Source organism: Malaya genurostris, chromosome 2 (genome assembly GCF_030247185.1).
Source record: "Malaya genurostris strain Urasoe2022 chromosome 2, Malgen_1.1, whole genome shotgun sequence".
Taxonomy (NCBI): domain Eukaryota; kingdom Metazoa; phylum Arthropoda; class Insecta; order Diptera; family Culicidae; genus Malaya; species Malaya genurostris.
The window spans coordinates 287,465,574-287,477,962 of NC_080571.1; the positions used below are offsets into that span (position 1 = coordinate 287,465,574).

General features: G+C 38.7%; 1 protein-coding gene across 6 annotated transcripts in view; it reads left to right on the forward strand.

Annotated features, from left to right (window-relative positions):
* Positions 1-12,389, forward strand: part of LOC131430449 (Kv channel-interacting protein 1-like) — a 251,462-nt gene that overhangs the window by 162,096 nt on the left and 76,977 nt on the right. For all 6 annotated transcript variants that reach the window (XM_058595456.1, XM_058595457.1, XM_058595458.1 and 3 more), the window contains one exon: positions 3,875-4,535. In XM_058595456.1, coding sequence (XP_058451439.1) covers positions 4,136-4,535 — 400 coding nt within the window. In that variant the 5' untranslated portion in view covers positions 3,875-4,135. The remainder of the gene's footprint in view (positions 1-3,874; positions 4,536-12,389) is intronic.

Sequence of the window (12,389 nt, forward strand, 5' to 3'; positions counted from 1 at the left end):
TTAAAAATGAAATTTTTTTTATTAAATCTACTTAAGAACATTATTTGCACCAAACGATAAACTGCTATATATTATAAAATAAGCTGAAATTTTTATACATTTTGATGTTAATTTCGTAACCTATTTTGAGTTTGTTTTTATCAGCACATCATTTTTATTAAAATTTTGCTTTTGGATGAACTAATGGACGCAGTAGGAGTCAGAACTAACCCTCAAAAGAGTCAATTATTAAATTGAAACTTCAATTGTCTTTATGAAATGATAAAGAAGTTTCATGTAATAAAGGTCACAACAAGCAAGAATGTCGCGAACTGGGACATTGGATAGTCTACCTTGGGTACGCAAGGAATTTATTAGTTGAGATCTGACATCACGATACTCCACGCATGTTCAAACGACATGATCAATATCGCGATAACCTTCGCCACAAGCACAATCATCGGTTAGTCCAATTCGAAGGAGATGTGCATCTAACGTGTAGTGATTGGACATGAGTCTAGACATCACACGAATGAAATCCCTACTCACATAAAGTCCCTTGAATTATGTCTTTGTCGATATTTTAGGAATAATAGAGTGCATCCACCGTCCCAGATCGTTTCATTTCCAACGAGCGTAGGTGTTCCGGGATTCCACGCACTTCGCGCTGCATGGATGTGTCGAAAAATAAAGTTGAGTCAGGGACATTTAGGAGGCTGACACGGATAGGAATATATCTTGAAGGGTTGATTTCCTGTGACATATGGTTAAAATATACAGTCATGAATCTTGTTTGAGATTGAAGCTCAACTAGCCTTTCGAAGTTATTAATAACTAGGGGATTCAGTACCTCGCATCTTATAAGCAGTCGCGACGAAAGCTCCCAAAAACGATCCTTCAATGGAAGAACTCCCGCCAGAACTTCAAGACTCATTGTATGTGTCGAGTGCATGCAGCCTAAAGCAATTCACAAACAACGATACTGAATTCGCTCCAGTTTGATAATATGAGAGTTTGCAGCGGAACGAAAGCAAACGCATCCATATTCCATCACTGAAAGTATCGTTGTCTGATACAATTTAATTAGATCTTCCGGATGAGCACCCCACCAAGATCCTGTTATTGTTCGAAAAAAATTTACTCTTTGTTGGTATTTTGTTATCAGATACCTAATGTGTCCTCCCCACGTGCATTTGGAATCAAACCACACCCGAGATATTTGAAAGTCAAAACCTGTTGGATCATTCTTTCATCATATGAAGCTGAAGTTGCGCGGGATCATGCTTTCTTGAAAAGACGACTAACTCTGTTTTCTCCACAGAGAATTCGATACCCAGATGAACAGCCCAAACGGACAAGTTACCTAAGGTATCTTGCAATGGATTTTGCAGATCAATAGCTTTGGGTCCAGTAACTGAAACTACGCCATCATCTGCCAATTGTCTTAGTGTACATGGGGTTACGAGACAGCTGTCAATGTCGTTTTCATAGAAATTATACAGAAGCGGACTGAAGCATGAGCCTTGCCGGAGACCCATGTAGCTAATTCTGATTGTTGCCAAATCGCCATGTGAAAAATACATGCACTTCTCTGACAAAAGGTTGTGCAAATAATTATTTATAACCGATGGAAGTCCATGTTGGTGGAGCTTTTCTGAAAGCACATCAATGGAAACTGAATCAAATGCTCCTGTAATGTCTAAAAATACAGAGGCCATTAGAGACATCGAAGAATAATTTTTTCGAACAATTTTCTGATGCAGGGCAACATCGCAATGGGTCTATATGAGTTGTGATTGGAAGCTGGTTTCCCCGGTTTTTGAATAGCGATAACTTTCACTTGCCTCCAGTCAGTTGGGACAATATTTTGCTCAAAAAACTTGTTGAACAATTCCAACAAACGTCTTTTTGCGAGGTCGGGAAGATTCTTCACCAAGTTGAATTTAATTCTGTCCAACCCAGGAGCGTTATTGTTCTTCACTCTCATTGCCCACGTTACGATTCCTCATTCGTCTGGCCGTATTCCAAAGAGTACTCATTGAGGTTTCTCTTGACAAATCTTCGACAAAATGTCTCCAATAGCTACATTTCTTGGCCCGAAGTATGCTCTTATACTTGGTTTCTAAAGTCAAGAATTTTCAAAATTCTCGCGTTTTAGAAACGTCTTGAAAGCATTTTGTTTCGTGTGTTTAGCATCTGAGCACTCTTTGTCTCACCAAGGGTTTGGAGGCCTTTTGTTAGACGATGTACCAAGAAATCGTTTGGTTTGTGCTTGTTCAGCGGCCTCCAGAATCGAACAAACGAGGAAGTCATATTCTTCAAGTGGACCCCCAGCTCTTCCATTGAAGTTAAGACACTTGAAATATTACTTTCGAATTGGTAAATGATCGCTACCGTGTAAATCAGGCAATACTTTCCAGGTGCAATCTAGTCGAATTGAAGTCGAGCAAAGAGATAAATCTAATGCACTTGGATGTGCAGGGGGTCTTGGGATCCGTGTCATGCTACCCATATTTAGTACCGTCATGCTAAAATTGTCGCAAATATTATATATTAGAGATGATCTGCTATCATTGTAAACGGAACCCCACATCATTCCGTGCGAATTGAAATCTCCCAGAATAAATCGTGGAGCAGGGAGGGCTTCGACAGTTTCATTAAGCTGTCGTTGTCCAACTTGAGCTCTTGGAGGAATATATACCGAAGCAATGCAAATGTCCTTTCCTTTAATGTTTACTTGACAAGCAACAACTTCTATACTAGAAGTCGAAGAAATGTTTAATCTATAAAAGGAATAGCATTTCTTAATTCCCAAAAGCACTCCACCATACGGAGAGTCTCTATCGAGACGTATAATGTTAGTCATTAAAATTTAAGGCTATGTTTGATGTAAGCCATGTTTCGCACAAAGCAAATACATCACATTTTTGACTATGCAACAAAACTTTAAATGAATCAAGTTTTGGCATGATGCTTCGACAATTCCATTGCAGGACAGTGATTGAATCATTTGCGGCGGATGATAAATTATTCATCAAATGATACAAACCCTGCGAGAACTGGCCATTGAGCTGATAACTGTTTCAAAAAAGTTCTAGCTATTGGATGGAATGCCGTTATGATGGTCTTTAGAGGTTCAGAAATATTGAATGCTGCGAAAATCCATTCTACAATTTCCGAAATCTACAGTAATCCTGATGGTGTCTGTGAAACGGAGCCCACTGGATTATTGTCTTTTCTTGTGCTAGTTCCCGAATTGGTTTGTGAATTTGACAAACCAGGAGGCACAATTTTTGGTTTCAAATTTGGCTTTTCAGATTTAACACGGGGATCTTTATTTTGAACGTGTAATTTTAGGTGTCTTTTTTGGTATTTTGTGGTTTGTTAATCTCCTCTTAACAGACCCTTGAGGGGGGACAAACGAGGTATCGTCACTATTTCCGTCAGAGTCCGATTCCGCTGGTTCCGCAAAATTTGAAAAACCGTTTTCGGATTCCAAAGGTGGGACATGAATGATTGAGCATTTCTGCATATGTGCACTTAGACCGTGCTTCTAAGCTTCATTTTGTCCTTACGGAACTAAAATGCAGCGCATACTGAAAGATCATCATGAGGACTCTCTCCACATAGACAATCATAGTTGAAAAGTTTCAGTTTGTTGATGGAATACACTTTTTTGTCTTACGGTACTAATGTTGAATTTATTTCAATTGAATGCCAGCAAACGATAGATTGGATTCCTTTTATTCTTTGAGTAAACAAAACCAAGAATTTGAAGTAAAACTTGGCAAGATGCCGTGATATCGCTGCGGTTCTAGGCCGCACCATTGACAGGCAAAATCCATTCAATGTTTAATGAAGTGTGTTCTTTTCCGGTTTTTCTTTCTTCTTCCAGACCATCTGCCCGGGTTGATTCGAGCGTTACCGTCCCGGATATAACAACCCTTCTGCCCGTCTTGTCCGTCGTCTGGCTGCTGGTAGGAACCTGAGGAATTGCATGCATATTCATCGTCGTTATCGCCCCGGTGGAATAAATTTTTAATAGCAGCAATCACTGCTCGTTTCGTGGAAACGCTCGTCATCCACCTGGAGCTGTCTGTGAGAAAATAAAAAAGAAGGGGTTGAAAATCTCCTGGAGTCGAGAGTAGATACGACGATGGCAAGCCTGGTGCAACCGTCGACGGCAACCCACTCGCAACAGGTGGTCCAAAGCCAGCAAATCGCAATCGAGATTTCTTCCGAACCGATGCCGGCGCCTCAGCAGCTACAAATTCACCATCAGGAATTGCAGGCCCATGCCCTGCTCGCCCAGTGTCAGCAGCCGCCTCCGTCCCTGACGCCGACGCCGAGCGTTGATATTGTGCTGCGGGAATCAACCCGTGCAAACTTGATCAGCCGGAAGAAGACATCCGTCGGTGGCGATAGGCGCGGCCCCGGCGGCACTGGCAGTAGATCCAGCCGGCGGGATGATAAAGACGAAGGAAAATCCGTCTACCGAAAGTTCTTCAAGCGCATCAAGACGATACTGGATGGCAACGATCCGACGACGAAAAGCAGTGAGTATTTATTTTTCCGCTAGTGAATGTTTCCTCGCTCAACTGGTTAGCTGAAAAGTATGTTTGTATGTGTGTTTGGTCATGTATGTGTGTAGTACCGAATGAGTGGAAGATAATTGAAACGAGTTGAACCATTGAATCTGCGAAACCCGGTGGAGTGGGTTCATTACTGAATGTGCCAGCTATGCTGGTTTTGTGCACACTTTCAGCTGATGATAATTACTTTTGTCGAAGAAATGACATTTCGGTCGTGTTTTTCGAGACATTGCGAGGCGAATACGAGTCCTCAATTAAGTCTTCCGTATTTTTTTTGTTAGTTAACTTTTCAGTCAGCGGGTGAGCACTTCGCTCTGTCTTACAGGACCGTCATTATTTTACAAATTGGCTGCACAGTGGCGTAGTTCCGAACAACTTCCGGTTTTCGCTATGTTCGGTAACTAAAGTGAATTGCTTTTAGAAGGCGTTACTTCTCAAAATAGTGGCATGAATCTGGCAAATAAAATAGTTTTTTATTGTACTGAACAAAAGACGACTAAAAAAGTTTTTTGCAGCCATTCTGTTTTGTTTGGCACGAAGTTGACCTCATTGACCTTGTACCACTTCAAAACATTGTTGGAGTTATGGCACGAGACTAAATCCTACCAGAAAAGTACAGGACGATTGTGTTCCTTTGTGTAAACCTTTCAGATCGTTCCGATGATCACAAACGGAGAGCCCCGTTTCTACATGAACCAATTGAATCCTCATCAGCATAATCAATTATCATCAGTTTGTGAAAATCGGTTCTGCCATCGCTGAGAAAAATGAGTGACATTGTATGAAAGTATACACAGTCGACGAATGGTATATGACACAACTTTTACTTAATAGATTTGGAAGTGATTTCATAACCTTTCTATACGATTAATGCAAACCGGTAATAAGTGAAATGATGTACTTTAAATTTTTTTTTTAATTTGAAATTTCCGGATCCTTGATATATGACAAATACAATTTCTTATAATTGAACTGACTCTTCTTAAAATAATTTTTCTGGACTTTTCAATGTATATCTTAAAAGCTGCATTCCATACAAAAAATGTGGGTGGGTAATGTCAGAGACATAACTGAAGGACTTAAGTACGAATAAAACTGACATGTTTCTTTCACACTTTCATATATCAATAATCTCCCTTATTCTTCCAAATCTATTTCGTCTTCCTCGAAAAGACCCCCCTCCTCCCGACCCCAATACACTTGTGTAAAAGTTTCTTGTTTCAATCCTCGAAACAGTTGTTAAAGTCAATTTCCGGAATAGCTTTCGTTTGATGTCTTCAAATAACTCAAAACGGAGCGATATTTTGAGTTTGTTGAATAGCCAGAAGCCACACGGAGCTGAATCAGGCGAATACGGTGTTTGCGAAACGTTACTGGTTGAATTTTTGACGAAAAAATCACGAAATACAAGAGTTTTGGTGCAAAAACCAAGAGTTGTCGGACCTCTTTTCACAACAAGCTTCACGCAAATGACGCATAACACTCAAGTAGTATTCCTTGTTGACAGTTTGGCCGGTCGGAAGGAATTCGGAGTGCACCACAACCAGAGCTAATAAGTCATTTTCATTGACTGAAAAATAGACGAAAATGACAAGAAATTACTGTCACTCTCAGCTTCGCTTACAAACTATGAGAACGAAATCCATGTCCAGTCAATGACATAAGCGGGACAGTAGTTTCAAAATTGTGTTTTTTCTTTCATTTGTCCTTTCAGTCATTTGCAGTTTTCAGTGGAAATCCCATAGTATGCAGTGTCGATAATCAACGAAAGCTGTGAGAATTGAAAACGACAGAAAAAGGTTTCACAATAAGTTTTAACTGTTGGTGCTCGAATGTGTAGTAGTTTTGGTTTCCAAAGAAGTTCTGGGATGTAATTACTTCGATTTGCCATATTTTAGTCACTTTTTATAGCCAAGCGTCACAGATTTTCAATACATCGATGAAAGAATGAAAATTGAAATTCTGCTGTTACTACCTGAAGACGTTAGTTTGGTTTCGTCTTGTCACAGAGGAAAGAGTGACGTTTGCAATTATGCTCTCTCATTTTTTCGATTAGAAACGAAAATGCTTCGTCTCTTTTCGTTTGTTCTGGTGTCGGTCATTTACGAATGAGACAGTAAAACATTGAAAATGAGACTGCTGGAATGGTTTCTTTCATTGAGAATGCGTGACAATTTTAAGCTCTGACCACAACTCAATAATCAAAGATAACTGTCAAAACTGGACGTGGTTCGACGTCAACGCGTTCTCGGCCCTCTTTTAACAACTTGTACCAATGAAAAACACTTACTCGTGACATACAATTATCACCGAAGGCCTTTGGTAACATTCTGAACGTTTCTGCACCAGAAATTTGATTCCGTACACAAAATTTAATGGAACTTCTTTGTTGAATAATTTCACTCATTGTAAAAATCACCGATTGCACTTTTAATACTTCAGAAAGACAGACGTATACTGAACACTAATGCATGACGTTACACTTGGCACCAGTGATGCCACTTTTCCCTGAGGTGAAATCCGTAGATTTGGTTTTAAGTGTACTCATAGTCATATATTTGCATAAAGTTATTATTACGTCGTTTAATTAACCCCGTACGCAATATGGGGCTCTGAGCCATAAAAACAGGCTTCCTAAAATGAGTGATCGGTGGCGAATATATGTAAGATTACTTATATAACTTGACAGTTTAACAATAATTCTGAAGATGAAGTAACAATATTTTTTAGTGTTTGTCCGAATAATGGTCAGTAAGTCTTTTGTGGAAACCTACTTTGAAGAGTTATTTCTGAAGTATTGAATTCAACCAGACGAAAGATAAAACATTTCGTTTTCGATTACTGTTTCAACGGACTTCCAGTGAGCGCCAATAAAAAAACACTTAAAACACCTATTGTCATCCGGAATTTTTCTTTAAAGTGAATTTTGACAGATGGATCATTGGCCGTTTTCGGGGAAAAAACCAGATTTAATTATTTCCCACCGATATCTGGAGAAATTATGCAAAATCCGTAGAAAATTCAAGAGGCTCATCAGTAGATCCGTAGAAAAGGCAGAAAATCGTAGATCTACGGATACATTCATAGGGTTATTTCGATAATTTTGACGAATAAGGTTTCCGCTCGAAATATAATTCAAAAGTCTTACTAGTTTTTGCCCTCAATAGTAGTTGTTTATTTGTAGATTTATGCTGTTTTTCATTGAAAAACACTGATCGCGTGGATTGCTCTGGTTTTGCACTTTCGAGTAGAAATGCAACATTCTGACGGTGTTTTATTTGCCATCTGTTCGAAATTGCAAAACCAGAGCAATCCACGCCACCAGTGTTTTTCAATGAAAAACACCATTAAATACTCAGTGGAGGAAAAGTTCGAAGATTTTAAAAAGAATCGATTTGTGAAATTTATCCGATGTTTGCAACTGTTGACTGTTGAACACTATTTGCGAGCATGTATTTACCTACACAAAAAACTGAATTCTGGGCATTCAGGATCTGGAACTGGATCAAAGTACTAAACTCGGAGCCTGGGACTGGCCCGAATCAGTTGCCAAATTCAGGTTCGGAATCCAGTTCTCAACAATTAAATTCATGAATTTAGTTCTAAAATTCTGGAACTGAACTCATTTCTTAGAATTCAGCTTCCGAATTTAATGTTAAAACTGAACTCGGAAATAGAATTCAGTTCCAAAATCTTATTTCAGAATTCAAGCTTCGAGTTTAATTCCAGCATACAGGCTCCGAATTCTGAACCTGATTTCTGGAAATGAATTCTGAAACTGAATTGGGGAATTAAATTATTAAACTGAATTCAGGAATTATGTTATGAAACTCAATTCAGAAATTAAATTATGGGTTAGAAGTCAGTTACGAAATTCTGGTTCGGAGTTCAGATCCAGAATCAAGAATTCATATCTTGAATTTTGTCACAGAATTCTGAAGTTGAATTTCTGCATCTGAATTCTGAATATCAATTCTGAATTTTAGGTCAGAGGCCAGTGTGTTTTAGGGTGTTTTAGAGGGCTATTTTTTACGCTTCAAATCTGATTTTCTCAGAAACGGTGACGAATATCAAAAAACCCAACTGATAATCTTTTAGAAAATTAGTTTAAATTATTCTGTGAAAATTTCAGAATGATTCATTGAGTTTAGTGGGCGGGAAAGTCTTTTTTCTGAAGAAAGAATTGCATAGTTGAAAACGGCAACTTTCAACTTGTTCATTTAATATCTCACCTTCAAAGGTATGCATCAATGACGATGTCTAGATAATTTAATTTAGATGCGATTAATGCATAAAAACATAAGAGTTGTCGCGATAAAAATGAAGTGAATGTTGTTTTTGTGACGGCAAATCGATTTCTATGCACGCGTCATTGTTTCTGCTCCAGTTTCCTGGTAACGTAACGAAATACGAGAGAGAAAGAAAATCGGCTCAGCAAGGCTGCCAAACAAGCGGTAGCTTTATTGGATGGAGACACATCAAAGTCTTGGCATTACATTCCTTTTGTAGAATATGGCCTTTCTGTTTCAACAGACTTCGCAACCGATTCTTAGTGTACAGAATCATTGCATGGCTAGTACTATGGATTCTACTGACACTAAGAATCCTTCCAGGTCGGGGCTCGAACATACGACAACTGACAATTGGGATGGAGACACATATTATGCTTATATATGTCAATCCCATTCGACCGATTGATGTAGTCAAACTTGTAACCGAAAATATCTAAACTTTTTTGGCCACCTGGCCCATCGAGAGTCATTTTGCACATATGCAAGAGAGCATGGAGAGAAACAAAATCGATTGTCGATTCAAAACTTATACACGAATACTGGCCTCAGCCCTTAAGGCACTAAATTCAGTTTCAAAAGTTCCAAAAATCTAGTTCCAGAATCTAGAATAAGGAGGCAGTTCATGTTAAATGCATGTAGACCAGAACTCAGGTTTCGAATTCAGTTCCAGAATCCAATCTAAATGAGGCTTTACATTTCGCAGAAAGTCTGTTTTGGGTGCTGGTTCTCACCGCGATTTCCAGTCCCGTCTAACGCACAAAAAGAAATAATCGATTTTCGATCATAATTAATCAGTTATACTCGTCCCGTTGAACAATGGAACTGAGACTATCTTTAAAGCAGTCGTCTAAGTGCGAAAAAGGCAAGCAAACTTGATGAGTTTTCCTCATTGTATCCAAAAATTAGAGAATACTAAATTTTTGAGATATTTGTGGTTATCTCACAATATTGAAAACTTAATCATCAATTACTGATCATATTTCTGAAGGAATAAAGAAAGAATTATGTTATTGCGTTAAGCACAACTCGACATAAAGACTGTCCCAGAAAGTATGGACGCACTTTGATTTCGCTGTAAATAATTCACAAGTGTTAAATATTCAAATTTTATTCGATATACTGATAATATTAGACTACAACAACAGAATATTATTCTCAACATTTGCTACTTAGCCATTGTAGACTAGCTGGCGCACCTTCCTGCGAACGTTCCTCATTAAATTCCGTACAGACTTCTTGGCGACAAGTTTTGACACTTTTTCCAATCTTTTTCAAACTGTTGAATGGTTTCGGCTGCCGAGACATGTTTCCTAAGATGTGCCTTCGTTAATGCCCAACACTTGTGAGTTATTTGGTCGAAGTTGTGGACAATTTTGTGGATTCATGTATTTTGGGACGAAAGTGACATTTTTGGTAGTATTCTATCGTTGATTTCGAGTAATAGCAAGAAGCAAGATCTCGCCAGAAAACAACAGGATCCTTGTGGCTTCGAATCATGGGAAGAAGTCGTTTTTGTAAACATTCCTTGATGTATATTTCGCTGTTCATTGAAGCAGTGGTGATGAAGGGTTTCGAAATTTTACCGCAGCTACAAATTGCTTGCCAGACCATAGCTTTCTTTCCAAATTTTTCGACTTCAATCGATGCCTCGGACTGATTCAACACTTGCCCTTCTCGCACCGTATAACATTGTGGTCCCGGCAAGGATTTGTAATCGAGTTTCACGTAGGTTTCGTCGTCCATGATTATGCAGTTCAAATTTCCAACATTTGACTTCGAAGTGTCCACTTTTTTGGCCAAACCTTCTTCTTTTGTTCGAACGCCTTCAGTATACGTTTATCCAACTGAGGGTTCGCAGGACCTAACCAAAATTGACAGATTCTGAACCATTGCGAAATGGTAGCGGTTTTGGTTGCGTCCATACTTTCTGGGACAGTCTTTATTAACGATTGAGTTCTACTCATTATTTCACAAGGTGAATTTTGAGAAGGCGCCCCATAGTAAAGTGAGACGTTTTCACGTCAAAATCAAATCTCAACAATTCCAATTGTCTTCTCGGTTGGCAACCGTGATATCGAAACGACTGTGAACAGGGTTGCCACATATACAGATGAATCTATATTTTAAATAATTTTCAGACAAGCTTTTGACCAAGATTCTGTATATGCAGAATACAGATTTTCAGGTTTTACTGATGTTCGATAGCGTGAATTAAAAATTGAATTAGGCAGGGTACTATTTCTTCTCGAAGTAAAACCACCAAAATTTTCTTCTGATTAGATAGAAAGATGATGGCCTCGGTCATAATGTAAGGTGGTAAAAAAGAAAGATTGTTAACATTATATCCAATTAACGAAAGTGAAATTAGACAGAATAAGTTTTCATTTTTAGATGGGATTTAAACTGTTTTTCATCAAATCATTAGTTCGGGACGCTCAAACGCAAAGATCACTTCCAATGTTTTTTTTTAATCTACACCATCAAAAAATTTGGATGAAGAAATGTTTTGGTGTCTTTAAATTTGGGTTCTAAGACTATTTCATTACGTTGTGCTACAATTTTTCATAATTTTCATACACAGATTTTTGATCCCCCGAAACAGATTTTACAGATTTTTCTACTGAAAAATACAGATTCAAATGTGGCAACCCTGGCTGTGAACCGCGCGTTCCAAGGTGATTATTAGTTGTTGCTATAGTAACTTCGCGCCACATGCCCGCTTCATTGCAACGTTTATTTCATGGTCACGTAACCGCCGTGAATAGGACCGAAAATGAAAAGCTCGGTCGGAAATTGTTTGCTTCAACGACTGAGCACAATGTGCTGGAACAAAAGATTTTCCTGGAAAACAACTGCGAACGTGGCAAAGAATGAAAAGCAAACAGTCCACGCGTTTTCTTTCTCTCCCTACACAAAATAAAACCTGTTCTCTATTTACAAGTGACAGTTGTAAACAAGAAAATGTAAACTTCGTGCCGCGGTACCGCCAACGGATAGCGATAGCGTGTGGGGAATGTGTCAGTTTTTAGCCGTTATTTCTGTTAAGTAAGGAAAAATAATATGAAATAGAATAGTGTAACTGCAATAAATGGCACAGTTCGGTTTAAGCTACCGGAAACGATTATACCAACTGAAACATGTAAAAAAAACTTTAATCCTGCGATTACCTGATCCCATTCTGGAGTTCAATTAGCGACTGTCGATCTTAGCAATCAGCAGAATACTGATAAAACTGAACGTTCGATTATTCAAATACTGCAGCCGAACGATGTTTGAATTGTTCATTCAGTAGAAATGCCGTTTCCATAATTTGTTCAAAATTGATCACCAAAGCAAACAAACCCTGTGATTACTGATGCTGATTGCAGGAATACCGATGTCCAAGCGATGTCCGATACGATGCTTGTGACAATCATGTGCATTGGCATGTCTGGTTGGGTAATTTGTTTCGAACGCGAATTAATTAAATATGCCAATTGAAGCGGCCATTTGTTACATCACCTGAAACCACAATCGTACAACTGTC